This window comes from Oncorhynchus mykiss, chromosome 13 (assembly GCF_013265735.2).
Source record: "Oncorhynchus mykiss isolate Arlee chromosome 13, USDA_OmykA_1.1, whole genome shotgun sequence".
Classification (NCBI taxonomy): domain Eukaryota; kingdom Metazoa; phylum Chordata; class Actinopteri; order Salmoniformes; family Salmonidae; genus Oncorhynchus; species Oncorhynchus mykiss.
The window spans coordinates 26,667,330-26,691,092 of NC_048577.1; the positions used below are offsets into that span (position 1 = coordinate 26,667,330).

Here is a 23,763-nt window from a genome sequence, read left to right on the forward strand (position 1 = left end):
ACCCATAATTTATACCTGTTAATTCATAACCCATAATTTATACCTGTTAATTCATAACCCATCATTTACAACCCATCATTTATACCTGTTAAACCATCATGTATACCTGTTCATTCATAACCCATTTACAACCCATCATTTATATCTGTTAATTCATAACCCATTTATACCTGTTAATTCATAACCCATCATTTACAACCCATCATTTATACCTGTTAAACCATCATGTATACCTGTTCATTCATAACCCATTTACAACCCATCATTTATACCTGTTAATTCATAACCCATCATTTATACCCATCATTTATACCTGTTAATTCATAACCCATCATTTAAACCCATCATTTATACCTGTTAAACCATCATGTATACCTGTTCATTCATAACCCATTTACAACCCATCATTTATACCTGTTAATTCATAACCCATCATTTAAACCCATTTATACCTGTTAATTCATAGCCCATCATTTATACCTGTTAATTCATAATCCATCATTTATACCTGTTAATTCATAACCCATTTATACCTGTTAATTCATAATCCATCATTTATACCTGTTGCTTGAAAGGCTGGCACGCTCCCTGACCTTAAACCCCAGGAAGAGTAACTGCTGCCTGGGCAGGAACTAATGGGGATCCATAATAAACCCCAGGAAGAGTAGCTGCTGTCTTGGCAGGAACACAGTCATGTGATACATTGTATAGAAAAGTCCAATCTTAGGAGAGTACATGGGAGACACTATACTGTGTGTCTGCGGGTGTCTATCTGGTCAAAACCACTGATACAGGTGCCCCTCCACCCTCTGGTGGGATGGACCAAGATTCCAATACTTAGATGAGTGTGTATTGGGTATATGTTGAGAAATTGTTAGATATTACTGCACTGTCGGAGCTAGAAACACAAGCATTTTGCTACACCCACAATAACAACTGCTAAACAAGTGTATGTGACAAATAAAATGTGATTTGATATAAACGTCCTCTTTATCAAATGTGCTTTTGGCTGGGGTCAAAATGACCAAAGGATTTGAATGTGTTAAAAGTCCATATTGATACAAACACTAAACCATATTTAAATGTATTAATAACAAGTTGATTGACAAAGTCGAAAAATTTGGAAGAATTGAATAAACCACATTTTTGGCTATGATAAAAGATATGCCTCTGGGGTCAAAATGATCCATGTCAGAAGTATGCAATGCAAATGTGTAGTGGGTGTAAAGTTTGTTTTAAATACTCACTCATTAAACACGAATCAATCAACACATGCTTCTCTTTGAACAACTTAATATAATATTAACCTTTTGTGAAATAAATGAAAAATACAATTTTCGTTCCTCAACTGCATTACCCACTCCAGTCAGCAGATGGCGATGTGCGTCTTTTAGGTTCCGGCGACGCTGCCAGTGAGGTGCTCATTAGTCTTCCAGTTTAGTCTTATGGTTTTTTTAAAATCTTATGTTTGTGTACTAAATATTTCTGTTTTTTCATTGGTTTTTATTTGTTTTTTCCCCATGAAGCCTTTGTGTTGCAGCCATGTCTGAAATGTACTGTATAAATACAGCTTGATTTGATTCGAACATATTGTAAGACAAATCGTTCCAATGACCAATCGAGACTCATGTCAAACCAATGAACAAATATGTGTAAAAGCAACACGTATCTTGGTCCATCTTAGTATGAAAAACAGACCAATCCCCCTTTTCCAGCCTGCTGAAGGCATGGTGGAGTGGTAAACACCACCCCCGGCTCTACCAAGGGCTTGAGGTGGTCTCCCACAGCTCTGCTTATGTCATGTTCTGTGGCCTTGCCGTTCCATTTCTTGACTGCTCCTGCAACACAGAAACACATTTAGTCATATTATATAAAAACTCAAAGTAATGGATATGGAGCATCTACAGCCTCAGTTACACCTGGCACCTAAATGTGACTTCTGTCATCTGATCACTCAGAGCTGCATTAGGTTCAGATCTACCAGGATGGGCCTTTGACACAGTCTGGACACGGTCAGGCCACTGAATATGCGTAAGCAATGTAAAGAGATGGGGTGAATTAGTGGTGGGAAAAACAGACAAAAATGACCTTCATAATAACAAAGAACAAATGTGTGTCTGAGGGGAAATTAACTTTCATACAGCTGACAGGGGTGAGAAACTACACCAATATCAGTGGAAAATTTGCACTCATGTAAATAAACATAGATGATGGAACATATTCCCTTTTGCTGTCGTGATGAACCGCTAAGGGGACATAAATATTTACCATCTAAACCATATGTGACCTCTCACCTCTCTGACTGTAGAAGAGTTATTCCTAACCAGTCCATCAACAGCTCTCTGACTGAGCTCCACCCTCACTGGGTCTTCAGAGGAGAGGAAGGCTGAGGTGGGATGGAAGGATGACTGGATCAGTCAGTCAAAAAAGTGTAGAGCTGCGGTCTATGCTGTCTGACAAAATCACTATTTTAGTAGTTCATTAAAGTAATTTAGGCTTTATGACTGCTGAATACCAACTATCAATCATTTAGATCATGTATTTTCAGGTAGAGATACATCCTTGGGACGTCCCTAGCAATTTCACTAATTAATTTGAATTAACTTAATCATTATGACACACCCCTCACTATTGTCATTGGTTGCACTGTCTGTCTACATAACCTGGTTCAAGTATTCATGACATATGCCAAGATACACCCCTTTCAACCTACATGACGACTAACAGATGTATAGAACGGGTCACAAAGATAAGATTTGTATGAAAGATAGTTATAATTCTCAGCAGACAGTATCTGATGTAAAAACAGTACTCTTTGTGTAGAGACCAGGGTCTGGCCCTGGGGTCATCTCTCCCTGGTACCATATAGAACAGAAACATTAACTCATGCTCTGGAATGCGGTCTCTTTAGGTTATCGCCCAAAAGACATTGTAAATCTCCTGTCAGTGTTATCTCCCAGAGGCCCATCCTCAGTAGAACACACAGGCACAATAGTTCTAAGAACCCTCTATTCTGTTGCATAAAACAACCATTTAATGCAATAAAAGTATTATAACAATCTTGCAGTTTTGCTCTGTGTCCACTGAAAGTTGACTAGTAACAACAACTGGGACATACAAGACACCTATCATGAGACCCACTAAATCTGCCCAAGAAGAGGAAAACAAAAGAAAAACCCACAACAAACTTACAGACAGGAAGTAAACCAAAAAAGTGGAGCAACTAAATGTGTTGACTCTCCACATCTATCAAGACAACTGGAGCACTGGGCCAGACACTCTTAAATAGAACCTGGACCACCTCAGGTGAAACACCTTCCCACTAACAAGATGGACAAGCCAGCACAGGTGTAACACATACTGACTAACGAGGTGACACCAATCTGTGCGCCCAACGTGCTAACGAGTTAGACGTGCTAAAGTCCAACCTCAAAACATAAATGGAAAAACCAAAGCCTGCAACACCTTCCCCCGTAAGACAACAAATATATCCTATATTTTTGTTGAACAAGTTTGCTCACCACCAACAGAAAACAACTTGCTAAAAACAAGAAAAAAAACATACTTTTTCATTTTTTAGAATCCTAAAACTCACTAGCTTCTAGAACTCTCGTCCCATTGGAACAAGCCCAAACAAAACTAATCTCTAATAGGGAAGCAAATATGTGGAAATGAAATATGAGGTGATTTGAGTCATGCTTCTTTTAGTAGTGGAATAATGACAATTAGCACTTGAATGTTGTCAAGAAATACTGGAGTGATGTAGGATTGTTAATCAAAATGATTATTGACCATGATTATACTGCATCCATGTGTATAAGCTGCAAGTACATTGAAATTAAGCTGTTTTCAAGTCATTGAAAAAACGACCTGAAAAGACATCTTTTCAACTTTCACTTTTAACTACAACCAACATATATTGGATGTCAGGCATAGTCTTATTTCCAACGTCTTTTGAATTACATTTTGCTAAGTGGGAATAGCGCAATGTCAAAACACAGTTTTAACGTGTCCAAATCAATAACCAATATGTAGAAACAGTTTGGGATATATTGAAAACCTAAACATTTCGAAGTGTTGTATTTTGATTCAAGGGGGTCACCAACATGTTAAATGTAACAGAACTCTTTTTTTGTTAGTCACTTTTTGATAAATCTCATAGATAATACTCTTTCAATTCAGAGACTGGATTTTTTCCTTGAGGCTAATATCAATTTAACAAATGTTTAGGGTTCATTCTGACATCATTAAAATACTCCTACTACAATGTTAAGACATTCTACATTGTGACATTAATTAATTGATATCATGAAACAGCTCCTTCAAGTATTTTCTGATGTTTCTCTTCCCACATTGATTACAGCTATGAGGTTTCTCTCCTGTGTGTGTTCTCTGCTGTGATTTCAGGGTTTGTAGCCGAATAAAACTCTCCCCACAGTGATCACAGCCATAAGATATATCTCCTGTGTGTATTCTCTGGTGTATAGTTAGATAGCTAGATGTAGTAAAACTATTCCCACATTGATCAAAGCTATAAGGTTTCTCTCCTGTATGTCCCCGCCTGTGTACTATCAGGCTGCTTAGCTGAGTAAAACTCTTCCCACATTGATCACAGATTAAAGGTTTCTCTCCAGTGTGTGTTCTGTGGTGTGATTTCAGGGAGCTTGACTGAGTGAAACTCTTCGCACATTGATCACAGCTATAAGGTTTCTCTCCTGTGTGTACTCGCTGGTGTATTTTAAGTTCTGATGAAGATTTGCAACGTTTCCCACAGTCAGAGCAGTAATGAGATGTCTTCCCTGTGGGTCTCTGCTGGTGTTTCTTGAGCAGTTCTGATGTGGAGAGACTCTTCTCTGTCTCGTCAGCATCATGATGTTGTTGAGACTCCCCAGAGGACCCGCGATAGTCCCGTCTCTCTCCTGTGTGAACGACAACGTCAGACAGATGGTTAAAATCCCACAACAGCAGAAATCCACTGTTAATTTGAGGTAAAAGGTGATGCCCAGAGCATACCCATGAAGTTGTACAACAATTTGCGTCTGTTAAATTCTATGACAATTGTCTTGTTTTCTCGTTTTCACAGTAGTAACATCGGTGATTGTGGGCTAGAAATAAGTTATTCAAACGTTAAATCCTAAGCAGTGTGCCAGACGACTTTTGGTCTCCAATATAGGCCCCTTTCTGTGTTTAATAAAATTGCGTCAGGAGGGCGATGCACACACAATTTGGTTGCAGAAATTCCTCCCTGCTAATGCAGAAACCGCTAGTTATGGATGTAGTATATCTGCCCGGAACAAAAATGGTGAGCCATTTTATTTTATGATTTGAGATTTTCAACAATGAATTCTGAATATTACAGCGCACTATCAGAGCAAGATCAAAAATGGTGAGCAAAGATTTTAGTTTCACAATGTATTCTGAATATTACAGTGCAAGATCAGGAGTGCTACTCAATGAAACTCACATTAATCTCTGTGTCTATTCACTAATTCACCACCATGGGGGAAAACTCAGGGGTGTTCTCATAGGCTGACAGCAATAATAGCCTCCATTTCCAGGTTGCTTATGAGTGCATTTCACATAACTTTTGGATTATAATTGTAAGGCTCATTTGAATCTCCTGCTTAATATGTGTGTTATTGCCGCAAATCAATTGCTTTATACTTAAACACTTCAACCAGTAAAATGCTATCTGGCTAGCTTTGCCATCAGCCTGACAATGTGGGTTTATACACTAAGTGTATAACAACAACATAGACCTACTGTAGGACCCATAACTTCTCCTAACAACAACATAGACCTACTGTAGGACCTATAACTTTCCCTAACAATAACATAGACCTACTGTAGGACCCATAACTTCTCCTAACAATAACATAGACCTACTGTAGGACCTATAACTTTCCCTAACAATAACATAGACCTACTGTAGGACCCATAACTTTCCCTAACAATAACACAGACCTAGGACTATAAATCATTTAATATTTTAGGTGAAACATGGAAACTAAAATGGCTTCGTCATGACATTTCATAACCAGATCACCAGATAATTTTGTGAATATTCCCACTAGGCTACTCTATAATGTGTGGTAATTCTAAATGTCCTCAATAAAGGAATATTGCTCTGTGTGTTGTACAATAGCCTATCATCAAGGAACAGTTCTCTACACATTCTGAGCAAATTATCTCCGTGTCCAAACAGACTAACGGGACCCTACTGTAAATCAAGCAGAAAATAACACATTAGATACACCAATTTATTTAATTTTTTCTTCACCTCCAAACAGCAAGTAAACAAAGTCTTAATGAAATCAATTGCTAAATGACAATAGTTCCTCAAAGTATTCTCGTAAAATATTTCCAGCTCTCACCATTCGGCACGAGAGTAGTTACATTTCTCCAGCCCCTATCCCTCAGCTGTTTACGAAACGAAGTCTCTGGGCAGCCATTTTGTTGCTTTTTAAAACCTAGTTTGTCCCTTTAAAAAGGCCACACAACAAGCAATCAATCTGCAGTTGAAACAATAACAAAGCTGTAATTCCACCACTGTTTTGGTAATAAGATGATTATGGGGCTGGAGCAATGTAACTACTCTCAAATTCATAGACAGACCTATGGATGCAAGGACTGACCATCCATGATATCAACATTATAGTTTTAACCATGTTGAGGCTATACAGTGTTGGTTTACATTTACATTGTTTCTAGACATTGGAGTAAAAAAAGCTTATTTGGGGTTCTGATGGGGTACAACAGTTGAACTAAGCTCATGAGGCATGTGTTATATTCTTGAAGAATCAATGTCTATTAAAAAAAATAATTTAAAAGTCAAAATATGGATGTAGCAATTGCAAATTTCCCCTTTAACACCACACATCAGTTCAACAATCGCAGATTTTGTGCTTCTGTTTTTAAGACAGTACTTACTAGTGTTAATCAGGGCCCGTTCAGCGTTAGAACCATTGGATGTCTTAAGATGCATTTGGGAAAACGGACCCAGACATCCAGTTTCCTCCTCCTCCTTTTTTGATGTGACAGTCATCTCATCTTTCACTCCAAAAACAGCATCATCCTCTCTCTCTTCTTTCACTGTAACAGCCTTACCCTCTACTTGTTTTTGAATTGAAACAGTCTCCTCTTCCTCCTCTTTCACGATAACTTATTCCTCCGTCCAGCAGACCACCGCTTCTTTAGCAGAAGGAGTAGCTTAGTGACCTCATGGTCGGGGATGTTAGCTAGGCCAATGCTAACTTAACCAGCCCGCTAGCTGACTAATAACAACACACCGTAAATATGAAATTAAATCTGATAACTAACTAGACGACAGAAGTGGGTTTAAAACACAGTGGCTAATACACACTAAAGCGTCTAAAGAGCTTAATTGGTTTGCCTATTTTGTCTAGCAAGCTACCGAGGTGTCTGACAAACTGTTGCTGCTGTTGAAATAAGCGTTCCGTCCACTAGATTATACGTCACACCAACAGCATAATCTTAAATTCCCAGACTGCCCTCTGCTGACTGGAGTGGGAAACGCAGTTGAGTAAAATGTTTATTTTATTTTCAGACAAGTTAAAGGGTAGGAATCAGACGCCTGAGTTTTTACTCACCAGTGTAACGCAGTTGAGTAAAATGTACTGTCCTGGCCAAAAGTTTTGAGAATTACACAAATATTATTAGCAGGAACAGTATAGACCTAGTCTGTTCATTATATACATCTGCATGATGTATTGTTAGCTACTTATTTAGATTTAGTTTGACTTAATGAAACTGCCTTAAATGCGCAGTAATAAACATGTTTTATTCGCACTAATCAATCAAGACATTCCTGTCTATGTATGTCTCAATATAATAGTATTATTTAATTAAATCCATTTAAAATGAACTTTGTCTGAAAATAAAATATGATCCTCAACTGCGTTTCCCCTCCAGTCAGCAGACGGGGATGTGCGTCTTTCAGGCGACGCTCCCAGCGTGACGTATAATCTAGTGGACAGTTCTTCATAAACAGCTCGTCAACCACTTCGCTAGCTTGCTAGCCAATACAGCCGAAATATTCAAGCTATTTACACGCTTTCGGTGTATATTGACTACTGTGTTTTAGACACACTTCTGTTGTATATACTTGTTAATCTATTTAATTTAATATTACGTTATTTTCTATTAGTCAGCTGGCTGGTTAAATTAGCACTAGTCAAGCCGCTAATAATTAGCTACCTAGCTAACATCCCCGACCATGAGTTCCCTAAACTACTCCCCTCCTGTTAAAGAAGAGGTCTGCTGGACGGAGAAAGAAGGTCTGGGGCTGAACATTGTCGTGAAAGAGGAGAGGGAAGAGGAGGATGTTACAGTAAAACAAGTAGAGGATGAGGCTGTTACAGTGAAAGAAGAAGAGAAAGACGTTTCAGTGAAAGAAGAGGAAGACTCGTTCAGAGTGAAAGAGAAGGAAGATGTTACAGTAAAAGAAGAGGAGGATGTCGTTTTTGGAGTGAAGAAGGAAGGAGAGATTACTGTCACATTGAAAGATGAAGAGGAGATAGGAGATCTGATTAACACCAGTAAGTTCCACCTTAAATTTGTTTTTAATTTAGGATATTCGGAGTTGGCTCGTCAATACCTCTTCAACGGAGGGCCCTGGGATGATGACTGATATGTCTGGAATCAGACGACGTAGAGAGCAAGCTACCCCTTGTTTTCTCCGTTCCGTTTCCAAAAAGTCACTTAACATGTATATTTGAGAAGGGTCTATCTGCTGACTGCAGACTGGGTGGCACGGCATGTTGTGATTTTCGTGTAGTGATGTTTTACTACACACCGTGCCCCCCAATAGTGCCATGTGAGAGTTGTGTTGGCCACACCAAAGATTATGGATATACTGACAAGATGTCTCTCCGCCCTAACAAGGGGAGTCGTTGTCCACAAAGCGGCACAGCGGGTTGTCTAGCTCCCGCCTATCCTTTCTTTGGATTGGTGGATACATCTTATTATTGTAATCTATTGTTTATAATCTATGAGGGTTGTTGTGGTCAACCACCTGTTTTCAATGGAGAGAGATGCTAAGCTACTAGCATGAATATGCATAGCGATCTGGAGACAACTCCTATAGTGTTTTTATCAAAGTTGTCGGTATGTCATGTGTCCACATAACAACTTAATCATTACGACACTTCTGTTGGATCAAGCAAACTTCACGTAGCAAATAAGACATTCATTTTGTTGTTGACCAAATTCGACACTTTCCACATTGGGTTGATAATTGTTTCCACTTGGATACAACCTACTGTAGCCTACTGGCATGACCTAGAGAGATACAACCTACTGTAGTCTACTGGCATGACCTAGAGAGATAAAACCTTCTGTAACCTACTGGCATGACCTAGAGAGATACAACCTACTGTAACCTACTGGCATGACCTAGAGAGATACAACCTACTGTAACCTACTGGCATGACCTAGAGGGATACAACCTACTGTAACCTACTGGCATGACCTAGAGAGATAGAACCTACTGTAGCCTACTGGCATGACCTAGAGAGTTGCAGCCTACTGGCATGACCTAGAGAGAAGCAACCTACTGTAATAAATCCATTATAGCTCTCTATAAAATACTCCCTCAACACAAAAGCAATTACAGTACTTATTCCATGTTCCTTCATTCCCTCTGTGCTACTGACACATCAGTTCTTTGTACCACATGAACGTGTTTCCTGAATAAAAAGCAGAGAAATTCCACAACCACCGTGTTAGAAAATGAACCCAGAGAGATACAACCTACTGTAACCTACTGGCTTGACCTAGAGAGATACAACCTACTGTAGTCTACTGGTTTGCTCTAGAGAGATACAACCTACTGTAACCTACTGGCATGACCTAGAGAGATGTAAGCTACAGTAACATACTGGCATGACCTAGAGAGATACAACCTACTGTAACCTACTGGCATGATCTAGAGAGTTGCACCCTACTGGCATGACCTAGAGAGTTGCACCCTACTGGCATGACCTAGAGAGTTGCACCCTACTGGCATGACCTAGAGAGATAAAACCTACTGTAGCCTACTGGTTTGATCTAGAGAGATACAACCTACTGGCATGACCTAGAGAGATACAATCTACTGTAGCCTACTGGCTTGACCTAGAGAGATACAACCTACTGTAGCCTACTGGCTTGACCTAGAGAGCTAAAGTTGTAAAATTCCTAAAATGAATATTTTCTAGTAATAAGGATCATTTGCATCTTCTTATCCACATGTGGGATCCCTCTCCTTTGTCTTCCTCTCTACACCAATAACAGACAACTACTGTGGGAACCCTCTCCTTTGTCATCCTCTCTACACCAATAACAGACAACTACTGTGGGTCTCCCAATCACGGCCGGATGTGATACAGCCTGGATTGGAACCAGGGACTGTAGTGACGCCTCTTGCACTGAGATGCAGTGACTTAGACCGCTGCGTCCGTGTGTGTGTTTGTTAACTTTTTAACTGTACTAGAATGCTTAAAAAGCCGCTAAAATTTTAAATATCGGTTATCAGTATCGTTTTTTGGGAGAAGGAAAATATTGGCCAAAAATGTAATCCCTTTATTCTAAAATGTATTATTATTTTTTAAATCCTCATCAATCTTCACACTATACCCCATAATGCCATCACAATACCCCATAATGCCATCACAATACCCCTAAATGCCAAAGCAAAAACAGGTTTAGATTTTTTGCAAATTTATTAAAACTATTCCCCATGATAACTAGTCTGAGTAATGTAAGATGTAAGATCCCAGGATAACTAGTCTCAGAGTAATGTAAGATCCCAGGATAACTAGTCTCAGAGTAATGTAAGTTTCAGATAGTTTAACCCATTACAGTCTAAGCCTTGTCTGAGGGGGAGGTTCTTCTAAGCGATATGGAATTGTTTTAAGAAGGTTTAAATAACATAAGGGCTTCCCCAGTATAGTACTGTAGAAACACCCTCAAATATGAAGGGCTTCCCCAGTATAGTACTGTAGAAACACCCTCCAATATGAAGGGCTTCCCCAGTATAGTACTGTAGAAACACCCTCCAATATGAAGGGCTTCCCCAGTATAGTACTGTAGAAACACCCTCCAACATGAAGGGCTTCCCCAGTATAGTACTGTAGAAACACCCTCCAACATGAAGGGCTTCCCCAGTGTAGTACTGTAGAAACATCCTCCAACATGAAGGGCTTCCCCAGTGTAGTACTGTAGAAACACCCTCCAATATGAAGGGCTTCCCCAGTATCGTACTGTAGAAACACCCTCCAATATGAAGAGCTTCCCCAGTATAGTACTGTAGAAACACCCTCCAATATGAAGGGCTTCCCCAGTATAGTACTGTAGAAACACCCTCCATCATGAAGGGCTTCCCCAGTATAGTACTGTTTTAAGGTTATACCAAGGATCATTGATTTATGTCAAAACATGATTTGGCCGTACTGCTGTAACACATTGGATAACATTCACAACATGGCACAACAGTAACCATAGTAACACATTAGATAACATTCACAACATGGAACAACAGTAACCATAGTAACATTGTTTCCCCCAAAACATCTAAAGGAAGTTTGTTCTGAGTGTCTGTCCTTTATCTGAGAGATATAATAACAAATATAAATATTTATTTATCTAGAGATATATTTTAGAAAGTATTTAACCCTGTCACTTCTTTCCACATTTTGTTACGTTACAGCCTTATTCTACAATGGATTAAATAAATACAAATCCTCATCAATCTACACACAATACCCCATAATGACAAAGAGAAAATGGGTTTAGAGAAAAAAAATAAAAAACAGAAATACCTTATTTAAGTATTCAGACCCTTTGCTATGAGACTCTACTTTGAGCTCAGCTGTGCATCCTGTTTCCATTGATCATCGTTGAGATGTTTCTACAACTTGATTGGACATGATTTGAAAAGGCACACACCTGTCTGGCTACCACAGCATTTTGAAGCGATACGCCATCCCATCTGGTTTGCGCTTAGTGGGACTATCATTTGTTTTTCAACAGGACAATGACCCAACACACCTCCAGGCTGTGTAAGGGCTATTTTACCAAGAAGGAGAGTGATGGAGTGCTGCACCAGCTGACCTGGCCTTCACAATCACCCGACCTCAACCCAATTGAGATGGTTCGGGGTGAGTTGGACCACAGAGTGAAGGAAAAGCAGCCAAAAAGTGCTCAGCATATGTGGGAACTCCTTCAAGACTGTTGGAAAAGTATTCCAGGTGAAGCTGGTTGAGAGAATGCCAAGAGTGTGCAAAGCTGTCTTCAAGGCAACGGGTGGCTACTTTGAAAAATCTCAAATATATTTTTAAATGTTTACCACTTTTTTGGTTACTACATGATTCCATATGTGTTATTTCATAGTTTTGATGTCTTCACTATTATTCTACAATGTAGAATATAGTAAAATTACAAAAGAACCCTTGAATGACTAGGTGTGTCAACTTTTGACTGGTACTGTATATCTCATGAATGTTTTTACATTCAGTTACATGAAGTCACTTTCTTACCACTTCTTCCATAGTTAAACATGTAAGGAAATATTTTTTTCAATCAAAAGGGATGCTGTCAAAAAATTTATTGAAATCAAATGGATTTACCCAGCCTACAAAGCACTACAGCCACTCTGTAATGACCAGTTCTGCTCTTTTATTGAGGGATCAAGTCTAGATTAAACCTCATAGGAAGACAGTTTAATCATGTGGAGGTTTCATTTAGGTCTGTGTTTAATGACATACTCTGTGTGTCTTTGCAAGGAGAGGAACCAGACTCTCACTCTGACAGCAGGAAGAGTCCTTCAGGGGAACCAGGCACAGAGATGCCCAAAACAGCGAGACAACACCACTGCTCCCACTGTGAAAATAGTGGGAACCTAAAACTGTGGGAACCTAAAACTGCATGAGAGGACACACACTGGAGAAAAGCCTTTCCAATGCTCCCAGTGTGTAAAGAGTTTTGCTGTGTTAGCTAACCTGAAAAGGCACAAGAGACTACACACAGGACAAAAGCCTTTCCAATGTTCCCAGTGTGGAAAGAGTTTTACTAAGATAGGAAACCTAAAAAAGAATGTGAGACTACTACACAGGAGAAAAGCCTTACCAATGTTCCCAGCGTGAAAAGAGTTTTACCATGTTAACTAACCTGAAAAGGCATGAGAGAATACACACAGGAGAAAAGCATTTTCTGCTCCCAGTGTAAAAATAGATTTTCACGAATGGTGTACCTTGTTATGGCTGCAATCCCAATACCGGGATCGATATGACAACTACCAGTGAAAATTGATGGCGCCAAATTCAAACCACAGAAATATCATAATTACAATTCCTAAAACAAACACGTGTCTTATATAATTTTAAAGGTAATCTTGTTGTTATCCCACCAAGTGTCCAATTTCAAATAGGCTTTTCAGTGAAAGCACTACAAACGATTATGTTAGGTCTCCACCAAACCACAATAAGCACAGCCATTTTCCAGCGAAATCTAGCATTCGCAAAAAGCAGAAATCAAGATAAAAATGTATCACTAACCTTGAATTATCTTCATCAGATGACACTCATAGGACTTCATGTTACACAATACATGCATGTTTTGTTTGATAAAGTTTATATTTATATAAAAAAATCAGTTTACATTGGTTTATTAGATTCACTAGTTCCAAAAACATCAAGTGATTTTGCATAGCCACATCGTTTCAACAGAAATACTCATCATAAATGTAGATGAAAATACAAGTTATACACATGGAATTATAGATATACTTCTTAATGCAACCGCTGTGTCAGATTTTTTTTTTTTATTACGGAAAAAGCAAACCATGCAATAATCTGAGACGGAGCTCAGAACAATAGCCAAATTAGCCCCCATGTTGGAGTCAACAGAAACCAGAAATGACATGATAAATATTCCCTTACCTTTGATGATTTTCATCAGAATGCACTCCCAGGAATCCCAGGTCCACAATAAATGCTTGATTGTTCAATAATGTCCGTTATTTATGTCCAATTAGCTACTTTGGTTAGTGCGTTTGGTAAACAATTCCAAAGTCACGAAGCGCGTTCACTAAACCTGACGAAATGTCCAAATGTTCCGTAACAGTCAGTAGAAACATGTCAAACGATGTATTGACTCAATCTTTAGACTGTTGTTCCATCTTGAATAACGTTCCAACCGGAGAATTACATTGACTTCAAATGAGCGGTGGAACGGAGGTCCTCCTCACATGTACGCGCGTGGTCAAAGAATGTTCACCTCATGGCAGTGGTGACTCATTCTACTCTCATTCGGCTCCCCTTCACAGTGGAGTCATCAGACAAAGTTCTACAGACTGTTGACCTCTAGTGGAAGCCGTAGGAAGTAGGAATACTCATTCATATCTCGCTGTGATTTCAATGGGATCTTGGTTGAAACTCTACCAGCCTCAGAATTTCCACTTCCTGTTTGGATTTTTTCTCAGGATTTTGCCTGCCATATGAGTTCTGGTATACAAACAGACATAATTTAAACAGTTTTAGAAACTTCAGAGTGTTTTCTATCCAATACTAATAATAGTATGCATATATTAGTAACTGGGACTGAGGAGCAGGCCGTTTACTCTGGGCACCTTTCATCCAAGCTACTCAATTCTTCCCCTGCAGCCATAAGATGTTAATCACGGTTCTCCATTTTGTTTTATTTTGTTTATCTGTCGGCCCCAGCCTCGAACTCAGGCCCTGTGTGTAGTTAACTGACCCCCTCTGCCCATTCATCACCATTTTACCTGTTGTTGTCTTAGCTGATTAACTGTTGTCTTACCCGTTGTTGTCTTAGCTAGCTCTCCCAATCAACACCTGTGATTGCTTTATACCTTGCTTTATGTCTCTCTAATGTCAATATGCCTTGTATACTGTTTAGGGTAGTAGTTTTATTTTACTGCGGAGCCCCTAGTCCCACTCAACATGCCTCAGAGAACTCTTTTGTCCCACCTCCCACATATGCGGTGACCTCACCTAGCATAACTGGTGCCTCCAGAGATGCAACCTCTCTTATCGTCACTCAATGCCTAGGTTAATCTCCACTGTACCCGCACCCTACCATACCCCTCTCTGTACATCATGCCTTGGATCTATCCTACCACGCCCAGAAATCTGCTCCTTTTATTCTCTGTTCCCAACACACTAGACAACCAGTTCTGATAGCCTTTAGCCGTACCCTCATCCTACTCCTCTGTTCCTCGGGTGATGTAGAGGTTAACCGAGGCCCTGCGTGTCCCCAGGCACTCTCATTTGTTGACTGCTGTAATCGATAAAGCCTTGGTTTCATGCATGTTAACATCAGAAGCCTCCTCCCTAAGTTTGTTTTACTCACTGCTTTAGCACACTTCGCCAACCTTGACGTCCTTGCCGTGTCTGAATCCTGGCTTAGGAAGGCCACCAAAAATTCTGAAACTTCCATCCCCAACTACAACATTTTCTGTCAAGATAGAACTGTCAAAAAGAGAGCCTGCCTGACTTTCCAGTCCATTCCCAAACAGTTTGAGTTTCTAATTAAAAAAATTAATCTCTCCAGAAATAAGTCTCTCACTGTTGCCGCCTGTTACAGACCCCCCTCAGCTCCCAGCTGTGCCCTGGACACCATAAGTGAATTGATTGCCCCCCATCTATCTTCAGAGTTCGTTCTGTTAGGTGACCTAAAGTGGGATATGCTTAACACCCCGGCCATCCTACAATCCAAGCTAGATGCCCTCAATCTCACACAAATTATAAAGGAACCCACCAGGTACAGCCCTAGATCTGTAAACATGGGCACCCTCATAGATATTATCCTGACCAACTTGCCCTCCAAATACACCTCTGCTGTTTTCAATGAGGATCTCAGCGATCACTGCCTGCATCTGTTATAGGTCCGCGGTCAAACGACCACCCCTCATCACTGTCAAACGCTCCCTAAAACACTTGCAGGCCTTATCGACCTGGCCCGGGTATCTTGGAAGGATTTTGACCTCATCCCATCAGTAGAGGATGCCTGGTTGTTCTTTAAAAGTAATTTCCTCACCACCTTAAATAAGCATGCCCCTTTCAAAAAATGTGTAACTAAGAACAGATATAGCCCTTGGTTCACCCCAGACCTGACTGCCCTCGACCAGCACAAAAACATCCTGTGGCGTACTGCACTAGCACCGAATAGTCCCCATGATATGCAACTTTTCAGAGAAGTCAGGAACCAATACACACAGTCAGTTAGGAAAGCAATGGCTAGATTTTTCAAACAGAAATTTGCATCCTGTAGCTCAAACTCCAAAAGGTTTTGGGAGACTGTAAAGTCCATGGAGAATAAGAGCACCTCATCCCAGCTGCCCACTACACTGAGGCTAGGAAACACTGACACCACCGATAACTCCACGATAATTGAGAATTTCAATAAGCATTTCTCTACGGCTGGCCACGCTTTCCTCCTGGCTACCCCAACCCCGGCCAACAGCTCTGCACCCCTCGCAGCTACTTGCCCTAGCCTCCCCAGCTTCTCCTTTACCCAAATCCAGATAGCAGATGTTCTGAAAGAGCTGCAAAACCTGGACCCGTACAAATCAGCTGGGCTAGACAATCTGGACCCTGTCTTTCAAAAATGATTTGCCTCCATTGTGGCAACCCCTATTACTAGTCTGTTCAACCTCACTTTCGTATCGTCCGAGATTCCTAAAGATTGGAAAGCTGCCGCGGTCATCCCCCTCTTCAAAGGGGGTGACACTCTAGACCCAAACTGTTAGACCTACAGTGCCTTGCGAAAGTATTCGGCCCCCTTGAACTTTGCGACCTTTTGCCACATTTCAGGCTTCAAACATAAAGATATAAAACTGTATTTTTTTTGTGAAGAATCAACAACAAGTGGGACATGAAGTGGAACGACATTTATTGGATATTTCAAACTTTTTTAACAAATCAAAAACTGAAAAATTGGGCGTGCAAAATTATTCAGCCCCCTTAAGTTAATACTTTGTAGCGCCACCTTTTGCTGCGATTACAGCTGTAAGTCGCTTGGGGTATGTCTATCAGTTTTTGCACATCGAGAGACTGAACATTTTTCCCATTCCTCCTTGCAAAACAGCTCGAGCTCAGTGAGGTTGGATGGAGAGCATTTGTGAACAGCAGTTTTCAGTTCTTTCCACAGATTCTCGATTGGATTCAGGTCTGGACTTTGACTTGGCCATTCTAACACCTGGATATGTTTATTTTTGAACCATTCCATTGTAGATTTTGCTTTATGTTTTGGATCATTGTCTTGTTGGAAGACAAATCTCCGTCCCAGTCTCAGGTCTTTTGCAGACTCCATCAGGTTTTCTTCCAGAATGGTCCTGTATTTGGCTCCATCCATCTTCCCATCAATTTTAACTATCTTCCCTGTCCCTGCTGAAGAAAAGCAGGCCCAAACCATGATGCTGCCACCACCATGTTTGACAGTGAGGATAGTGTGTTCAGGGTGATGAGCTGTGTTGCTTTTACGCCAAACATAACGTTTTGCATTGTTGCCAAAAAGTTCCATTTTGGTTTCATCTGACCAGAGCACCTTCTTCCACATGTTTGGTGTGTCTCCCAGGTGGCTTGTGGCAAACTTTAAACAACACTTTTTATGGATATCTTTAAGAAATGGCTTTCTTCTTGCCACTCTTCCATAAAGGCCAGATTTGTGCAATATACGACTGATTGTTGTCCTATGGACAGAGTCTCCCACCTCAGCTGTAGATCTCTGCAGTTCATCCAGAGTGATCATGGGCCTCTTGGCTGCATCTCTGATCAGTCTTTTCCTTGTATGAGCTGAAAGTTTAGAGGGACGGCCAGGTCTTGGTAGATTTGCAGTGGTCTGATACTCCTTCCATTTCAATATTATCGCTTGCACAGTGCTCCTTGGGATGTTTAAAGCTTGAGAAATCTTTTTGTATCCAAATCCGGCTTTAAACTTCTTCACAACAGTATCTCGGACCTGCCTGGTGTGTTCCTTGTTCTTCATGATGCTCTCTGCGCTTTTAACGGACCTCTGAGACTATCACAGTGCAGGTGCATTTATACGGAGACTTGATTACACACAGGTGGATTGTATTTATCATCATTAGTCATTTAGGTCAACATTGGATCATTCAGAGATCCTCACTGAACTTCTGGAGAGAGTTTGCTGCACTGAAACTAAAAGGGGCTGAATAATTTTGCACGCCCAATTTTTCAGTTTTTGATTTGTTATAAAAGTTTGAAATATCCAATAAATGTCGTTCCACTTCATGATTGTGTCCCACTTGTTGTTAATTCTTCACAAAAAAATACAGTTTTATATCTTTATGTTTGAAACCTGAAATGTGGCAAAAGGTCGCAAAGTTCAAGGGGGCCGAATACTTTCGCAAGGCACTGTATATCCATCCTGCCCTGCCTTGCTAATGTCTTCGAAAGCCAAGTTAACAAACAGATCACTGACCATTTAGAATCCCACTGTACCTTCTCCGCTGTGCAATCCGGTTTCCGAGCTGGTCACGGGTGCACCTCAGCCACGCTCAAAGTACTAAACGATATCATAACAGCCATCGATAAAAGACAGTACTGTGCAGCCGTCTTCATCGACCTGGCCAAGGCTTTCGACTCTGTCAATCACCGTACTCTTAACTTCAGAGTGTTTTCTATCCAAATATACTAATAATATACATATATTAGCAACTGGGACTGAGGAGCAGGTAGTTTACTCTGGGCACCTTATTCATCCAAGCTACTCAATACTGCCCCCAGCCATAAGAAGTTAAATAAAGGTGAAATAAAAAATCGTAACTTTATTGACAACACCCAAATGGATACTGTCATTAACGCAGTTCTTCAATAATTACACATCATACTTAATACTGTAGCTGTTTAGTTAGTCACATGTTCATCTATCATCAGCTGATCCAGGAAATCATTTTCTGAATTCCAGTCAAATGACAACATCACGACATGCAACAACAACCAAAGTGTTTCTTCATTCATTACTCTGGTAAAGACAGTTATGCCGTGCTGCACGTTGGATCCAACATCCGTAACAAATTGATTTGGCAAACAGTGTACAAACCCTCATTGTCAGGCTGATGGAAAAGCTAGCCAAAGAGCATTTTTTAAGTACAAAGCGGTTGTGATGACACAAACATTATATTAAGCAGGAGCCTTACAATTATAATCCAAAGTAGTGTGAAATGCACTCATAAGAAACCTGGAAATGGAGGTTACTCTGCTGAGTTTTCCCCCATTTACATTCAGAATACATTGTGAAAAACTAAAATCTTTGCTCACCATTTTTGCTCCTGGCAGATATACTACATCCATAACTAGCGGTTTCCTCATTACCAGATATACTACATCCATAACTAGCAGTTTCCTCATTACCAGATATACTACATCCATAACTAGTGGTTTCCTCATTACCAGATATACTACATCCATAACTAGCGGTTTCCTCATTACCAGATATACTCCATCCATAACTAGTGGTTTCCTCATAACCAGATATACTACATCCATAACTAGCGGTTTCCTCATTACCAGATATACTACATCCATAACTAGCGGTTTCCTCATTACCAGATATACTCCATCCATAGGCTAGGCTACCCTGCCGCCTCAATGGAAACCATAACTAGTGGTTTCCTCATTACCAGTGTCGTGGCAGAATCAGAATTCTTTAGGTAACATTTATAAATAAGATGTTTTATTAATTTCATAAGCATGCTTATGTGGGGGAAAAGTTACTTGGGCCCAGAGGGGGGAGAGGTTGGGTTAGTCTTATCTGTGAATGTGTCTGTAAACTATTCCTAAACCATGTGAGGGGATTGTGTGATTAATGGGGAACCAGTTAGGTGGCTCCACAATGTCTGTGTGCCAGTCACGTCTCTCTGTAAGCTTGTCCAGGAAGGGGTGTATTTGATATATGCCATTGGATGAGGTAATGTTTTGGGTTCTAAGTGGTACCAAGAACGAGATAGGAGCTTTGGTTTAGGAGACCAAACTGAACGATAATTTATAGCTAATGCTATATGCTATAAATTATGGGATACTCCTTTTTCTGGTAAAAGGTTATTTGTATAATGTAATGCTATAAATTATGGGATACTCCTTTTTCTGGTAAAAGGTTATTTGTATAATGTTCCTAAGATCTGTTATTCGTCATGTGAGTTTTGATGGGTGTCTTGGCTATAAATGATACCAAGGACTGTTTTGTAAGCACTCTCAGAGAATTCATTTATGACACTGAATTGATCTGAGAGTCAGAGGGCTATGGTGAAGTTCATGTTATTAAAAGATGGACTTTATGATAACTCTGACTTGTGTGTGGTTTGCTCTCTCATGATGTGGTAATACAGGAAATTTCCACGACACCAGATATATACTACATCCATAACTAGTGGTTTCCTCATTAGCAGGGAGGAGTTTCTGCAAACAAATTGCTCTCGTGCCGCAATTTTAACAACACAGAAAGGGGCCTGTATTGGAGACCAAAAGACTTCTGCCACACTGCTTAGTTTCAACAACATGAATAACGTATTTCCAGTCTACAATCTTAATGTTACTACTAATGTGAAATTTTAGACAAAATGTGACTTGTTGCTCATTTTAAGACAATTGTCAAATAATTTTAACATTCATTACAGACATCAATTGTTGTGCAACATTATGGCTATGCTGTTGGCATCACCTTTTACAGTGGATTTCCACTGTTGTGGGCCTTTAATCATCTGTCTGACTTTGCTGTTCACACAGGAGAGATACGGGACTATAGTGGCTCCTCTCGGGAGCCTCAACAACCTCATGATGCTGAAGAGGCAGAGAAAAGTATTTCCAGATCAGAACACCTCAAGAAACACCAGCAGAGACCCACAGGGAAGAGAATTCACTGCTGCTCTGACTGTGGGAAGAGATTCACCTCATCAGGCATTAAAATTCATCAGAGAACACACACAGGAGAGAGACCTTATAACTGTGTTCAATGTGGGAAGGGTTTTACTCAGTCAACCAGCCTGATATCACACCAGAGAATACACACAGGAGATAAACCTTATAGCTGTGGTCAATGTGGGAAGAGTTTTAGTCGATCTGGCTCTCTGACTCAACACCAGAGAATACACACAGGAGAGAAACCTTATAGATGTGGTCAATGTGGGAAGAGTTTTGGTCAATCTTGCCATCTGACATTACACCAGAGAATACACACAGGAGAGAGACCTTATAGCTGTGGTCAATGTGGGAAGAGATGTACTACATCTGGCCGGCTGACATTACACCAGAGAACACACACAGGAGAGAAACCTTATAGCTGTGTTCAATGTGGGAAGAGATGTACTACATCTGGCACTCTGACTCTACACCAGAGAATACACACAGGAGAGAAACCTTATAGCTGTGGTCAATGTGGGAAGAGTTTTGGTCAATCTGGCCACCTGAAAATGCACCAGAGAATACACACAGGAGAGAAACCTTACAGCTGTGGTCAATGTGGGAAGAGTTTTGGTCGATCTGGCCAGCTGACATCACACCAGAGAATACACACAGGAGAGAGACCTTATAGCTGTGGTCAATGTGGGAAGAGTTTTACTACATCTGGCACTCTGACTCTACACCAGAGAACACACACAGGAGAGAAACCTTATAGCTGTGGTCAATGTGGGAGGAGTTTTGGTCAATCTGGCCAGCTGATAATACACCAGAGAACACACACAGGAGAGAATCCTTACAGCTGCGAACAATGTGGGAAGAGATGTACTACATCTGGCTCTCTGACTCTACACCAGAGAACACACACAGGATTGAAACCTTATAGCTGTGGTCAATGTGGGAAGAGTTTTGGTCGATCTTGCTCTCTGACTCTTCACCAGAGAATACACACAGGAGAGAAACCTTATAGCTGTGGTCAATGTGGGAAGCGTTTTGGTCGATCTGGCCATCTGACATCACACCAGAGAACACACACAGGAGAGAAACCTTATAGCTGTGATCAATGTTACAAGAGATACTCTGATAAAAGATCTCTGATCAAACATCAGAAAATACATACATGAAGGAGTTATTTTGTGATATCAGTGAATTTATGTCACAAAGGTATTTCACAATGTAGAACCCTAAACGTTTGCCCCATTCAATTGATTTCAGCGTGATATGGATATTAGTCTTGGGAAAAATCCAGGCTCTGAATTGAAAGAGTACTTTTTATGTGATTTAACAAAAAGTGACTAACACAATAAGAGCTGTGTTACACTTACCATGTCGGTGACCCACTTGAATCAAAATGCAACAGTTTAAAATGTGGCCAGCTGTTTTCTACAAATTGTCCTCTAACCAGTGATGTTAACATTAGTCCCAGATGTTGTGTGGGTTTTGATCTTTTAGTTTTAACAGAACGTGCAACCTCATCTCCCTCCTGTCACACAATTGATTTCAACATGATATCAATGAGTGATGACAAATAAGTGTTGCGTTCCTTTGTTTAGCGACCCCTACATTTAAATGCATCACTCCAAAATGTAGCTGACTGTCTTCTGCAGATTGTCCTCTAACCAGTGAGATAAAAGATATCTCCCATGTCCATGTTTTTTTTTAGTTGTGTTAGTTTCAACAGCACATACAACCTGATTTCCCCCCTAATCGATATCAGTGATTTATTTCTACTTGTCAAAACAACAGCGTTTTTGGTTCTTCTGCAGTTAATAAGGTGCTTGGTTGTTTTTTTAAATACGATTATTGCGGCAGATGTTTGTGTATATAGTACATTTTATGTTTTCAATTTATCACAAACTGCTTTTGCATTTGGACTATTGATTTGGACACGTTAAGACTGTGACATTGGGGCTATCCCACTTAGCAAAATGTTATTGAAAATAAGACTATGCCCGATCTACAATATAAGTTTGGTTTTAGTTGAAAGTGAAAGTTGAAAAGAAGACAATTTAATTTCAATGTACTTGCAGCCTATACACCTGAACGCAGTATAATAAATCTATAATCAGTTTTAGGGACAGGGGTCCAGCTAGTTATACACATGGACGCAGTATAATGAATTGAGTCTATAATCAGTTTAGGGACAGGAGTCCCGGTAGTCATGGTAATATGGATCCGCTAGAGGGACAACTTCCTGTTGGAATATATCATCATAAATATTATGGATTTTAACAAGCTTAAATTCTTGTTAATCTAACTGCACTGTCTGATTTACAGTAGCTATTACAGCGAAAACATGCCATGCGATTGTTTGAGGACGGCGCCCGACATCAAAAGGAATCCTAAAATCTACCCCTAAACTTTGTTTCAACAAGTCAAAATGCAAATGCTATTTACTCCTCAGATACCCTAAAATGTAATCAAACTATAATATTTATTTTGGAAAGAAGTATGTTCAACAGGAAACCGATTTTAGCAGGTGCGTAATGTCTTCATAGCGCGCAAACAAGAATTTCCAGGACTGTGTCCCTCTACTAAAACTGATATTTCTTATTCGTTTTTGAAGTTACAAGCCTGAAACCTTGAATATAGACTGCTGACACCCGGTGGAAGCCATAGGAATTGCATGCAGGGAGCTAATTTTCAATATGACCTTTCTCTTGCGATTCTAAGAGGATGGTCTCTGGTTGGTTTTTCTTTGGCTTTTCTCCATTCTTCTACATTATTTTAGCATTTCTACAAACCTCAAAGTGTTTTCTTTCTAATGGTACCAATTATATGCATATCATGGCTTCAGGGCCTGAGCTACAGGCAGTTTACTTTGGGC

General features: G+C 40.1%; 1 protein-coding gene and 1 long non-coding RNA gene across 3 annotated transcripts; one reads left to right on the top strand and one right to left on the bottom strand.

Moving 5' to 3' along the window:
- Positions 1 to 971: 971 nt before the first annotated feature.
- Positions 972 to 7,474, bottom strand: LOC110487408. Of its 2 annotated transcripts, XR_005035720.1 has the most exons (3): positions 6,931 to 7,474; positions 2,295 to 4,919; positions 972 to 1,838 (listed from the first exon to the last, which is right to left on the bottom strand). It is a non-coding gene; the product is annotated as an uncharacterized LOC110487408 (long non-coding RNA). The 2 variants fall into 2 exon arrangements; XR_002468231.2 differs by having other exon boundaries at positions 972 to 4,919; positions 6,931 to 7,473.
- Positions 7,475 to 7,909: 435 nt separating this feature from the next.
- LOC110487400 (zinc finger protein 2 homolog) lies at positions 7,910 to 23,265 on the top strand. Its single transcript, XM_036942381.1, has 2 exons — positions 7,910 to 8,558; positions 20,766 to 23,265. The coding sequence occupies exons 1-2, from the start codon at positions 8,237 to 8,239 to the stop codon at positions 22,058 to 22,060; spliced, it is 1,617 nt and encodes a 538-aa protein (XP_036798276.1). The 5' UTR covers positions 7,910 to 8,236; the 3' UTR covers positions 22,061 to 23,265.
- Positions 23,266 to 23,763: the final 498 nt, after the last annotated feature.

Bases quoted from the DNA above. Each gene is read 5' to 3' on its own strand.
- LOC110487400 (XM_036942381.1), top strand. From the start codon at position 8,237: ATGAGTTCCCTAAACTACTCCCCTCCTGTTAAAGAAGAGGTCTGCTGG. The intron at 8,559-20,765 runs GTAAGTTCCACC...CTGTTCACACAG, and splicing joins AGGAGATCTGATTAACACCA to GAGAGATACGGGACTATAGT.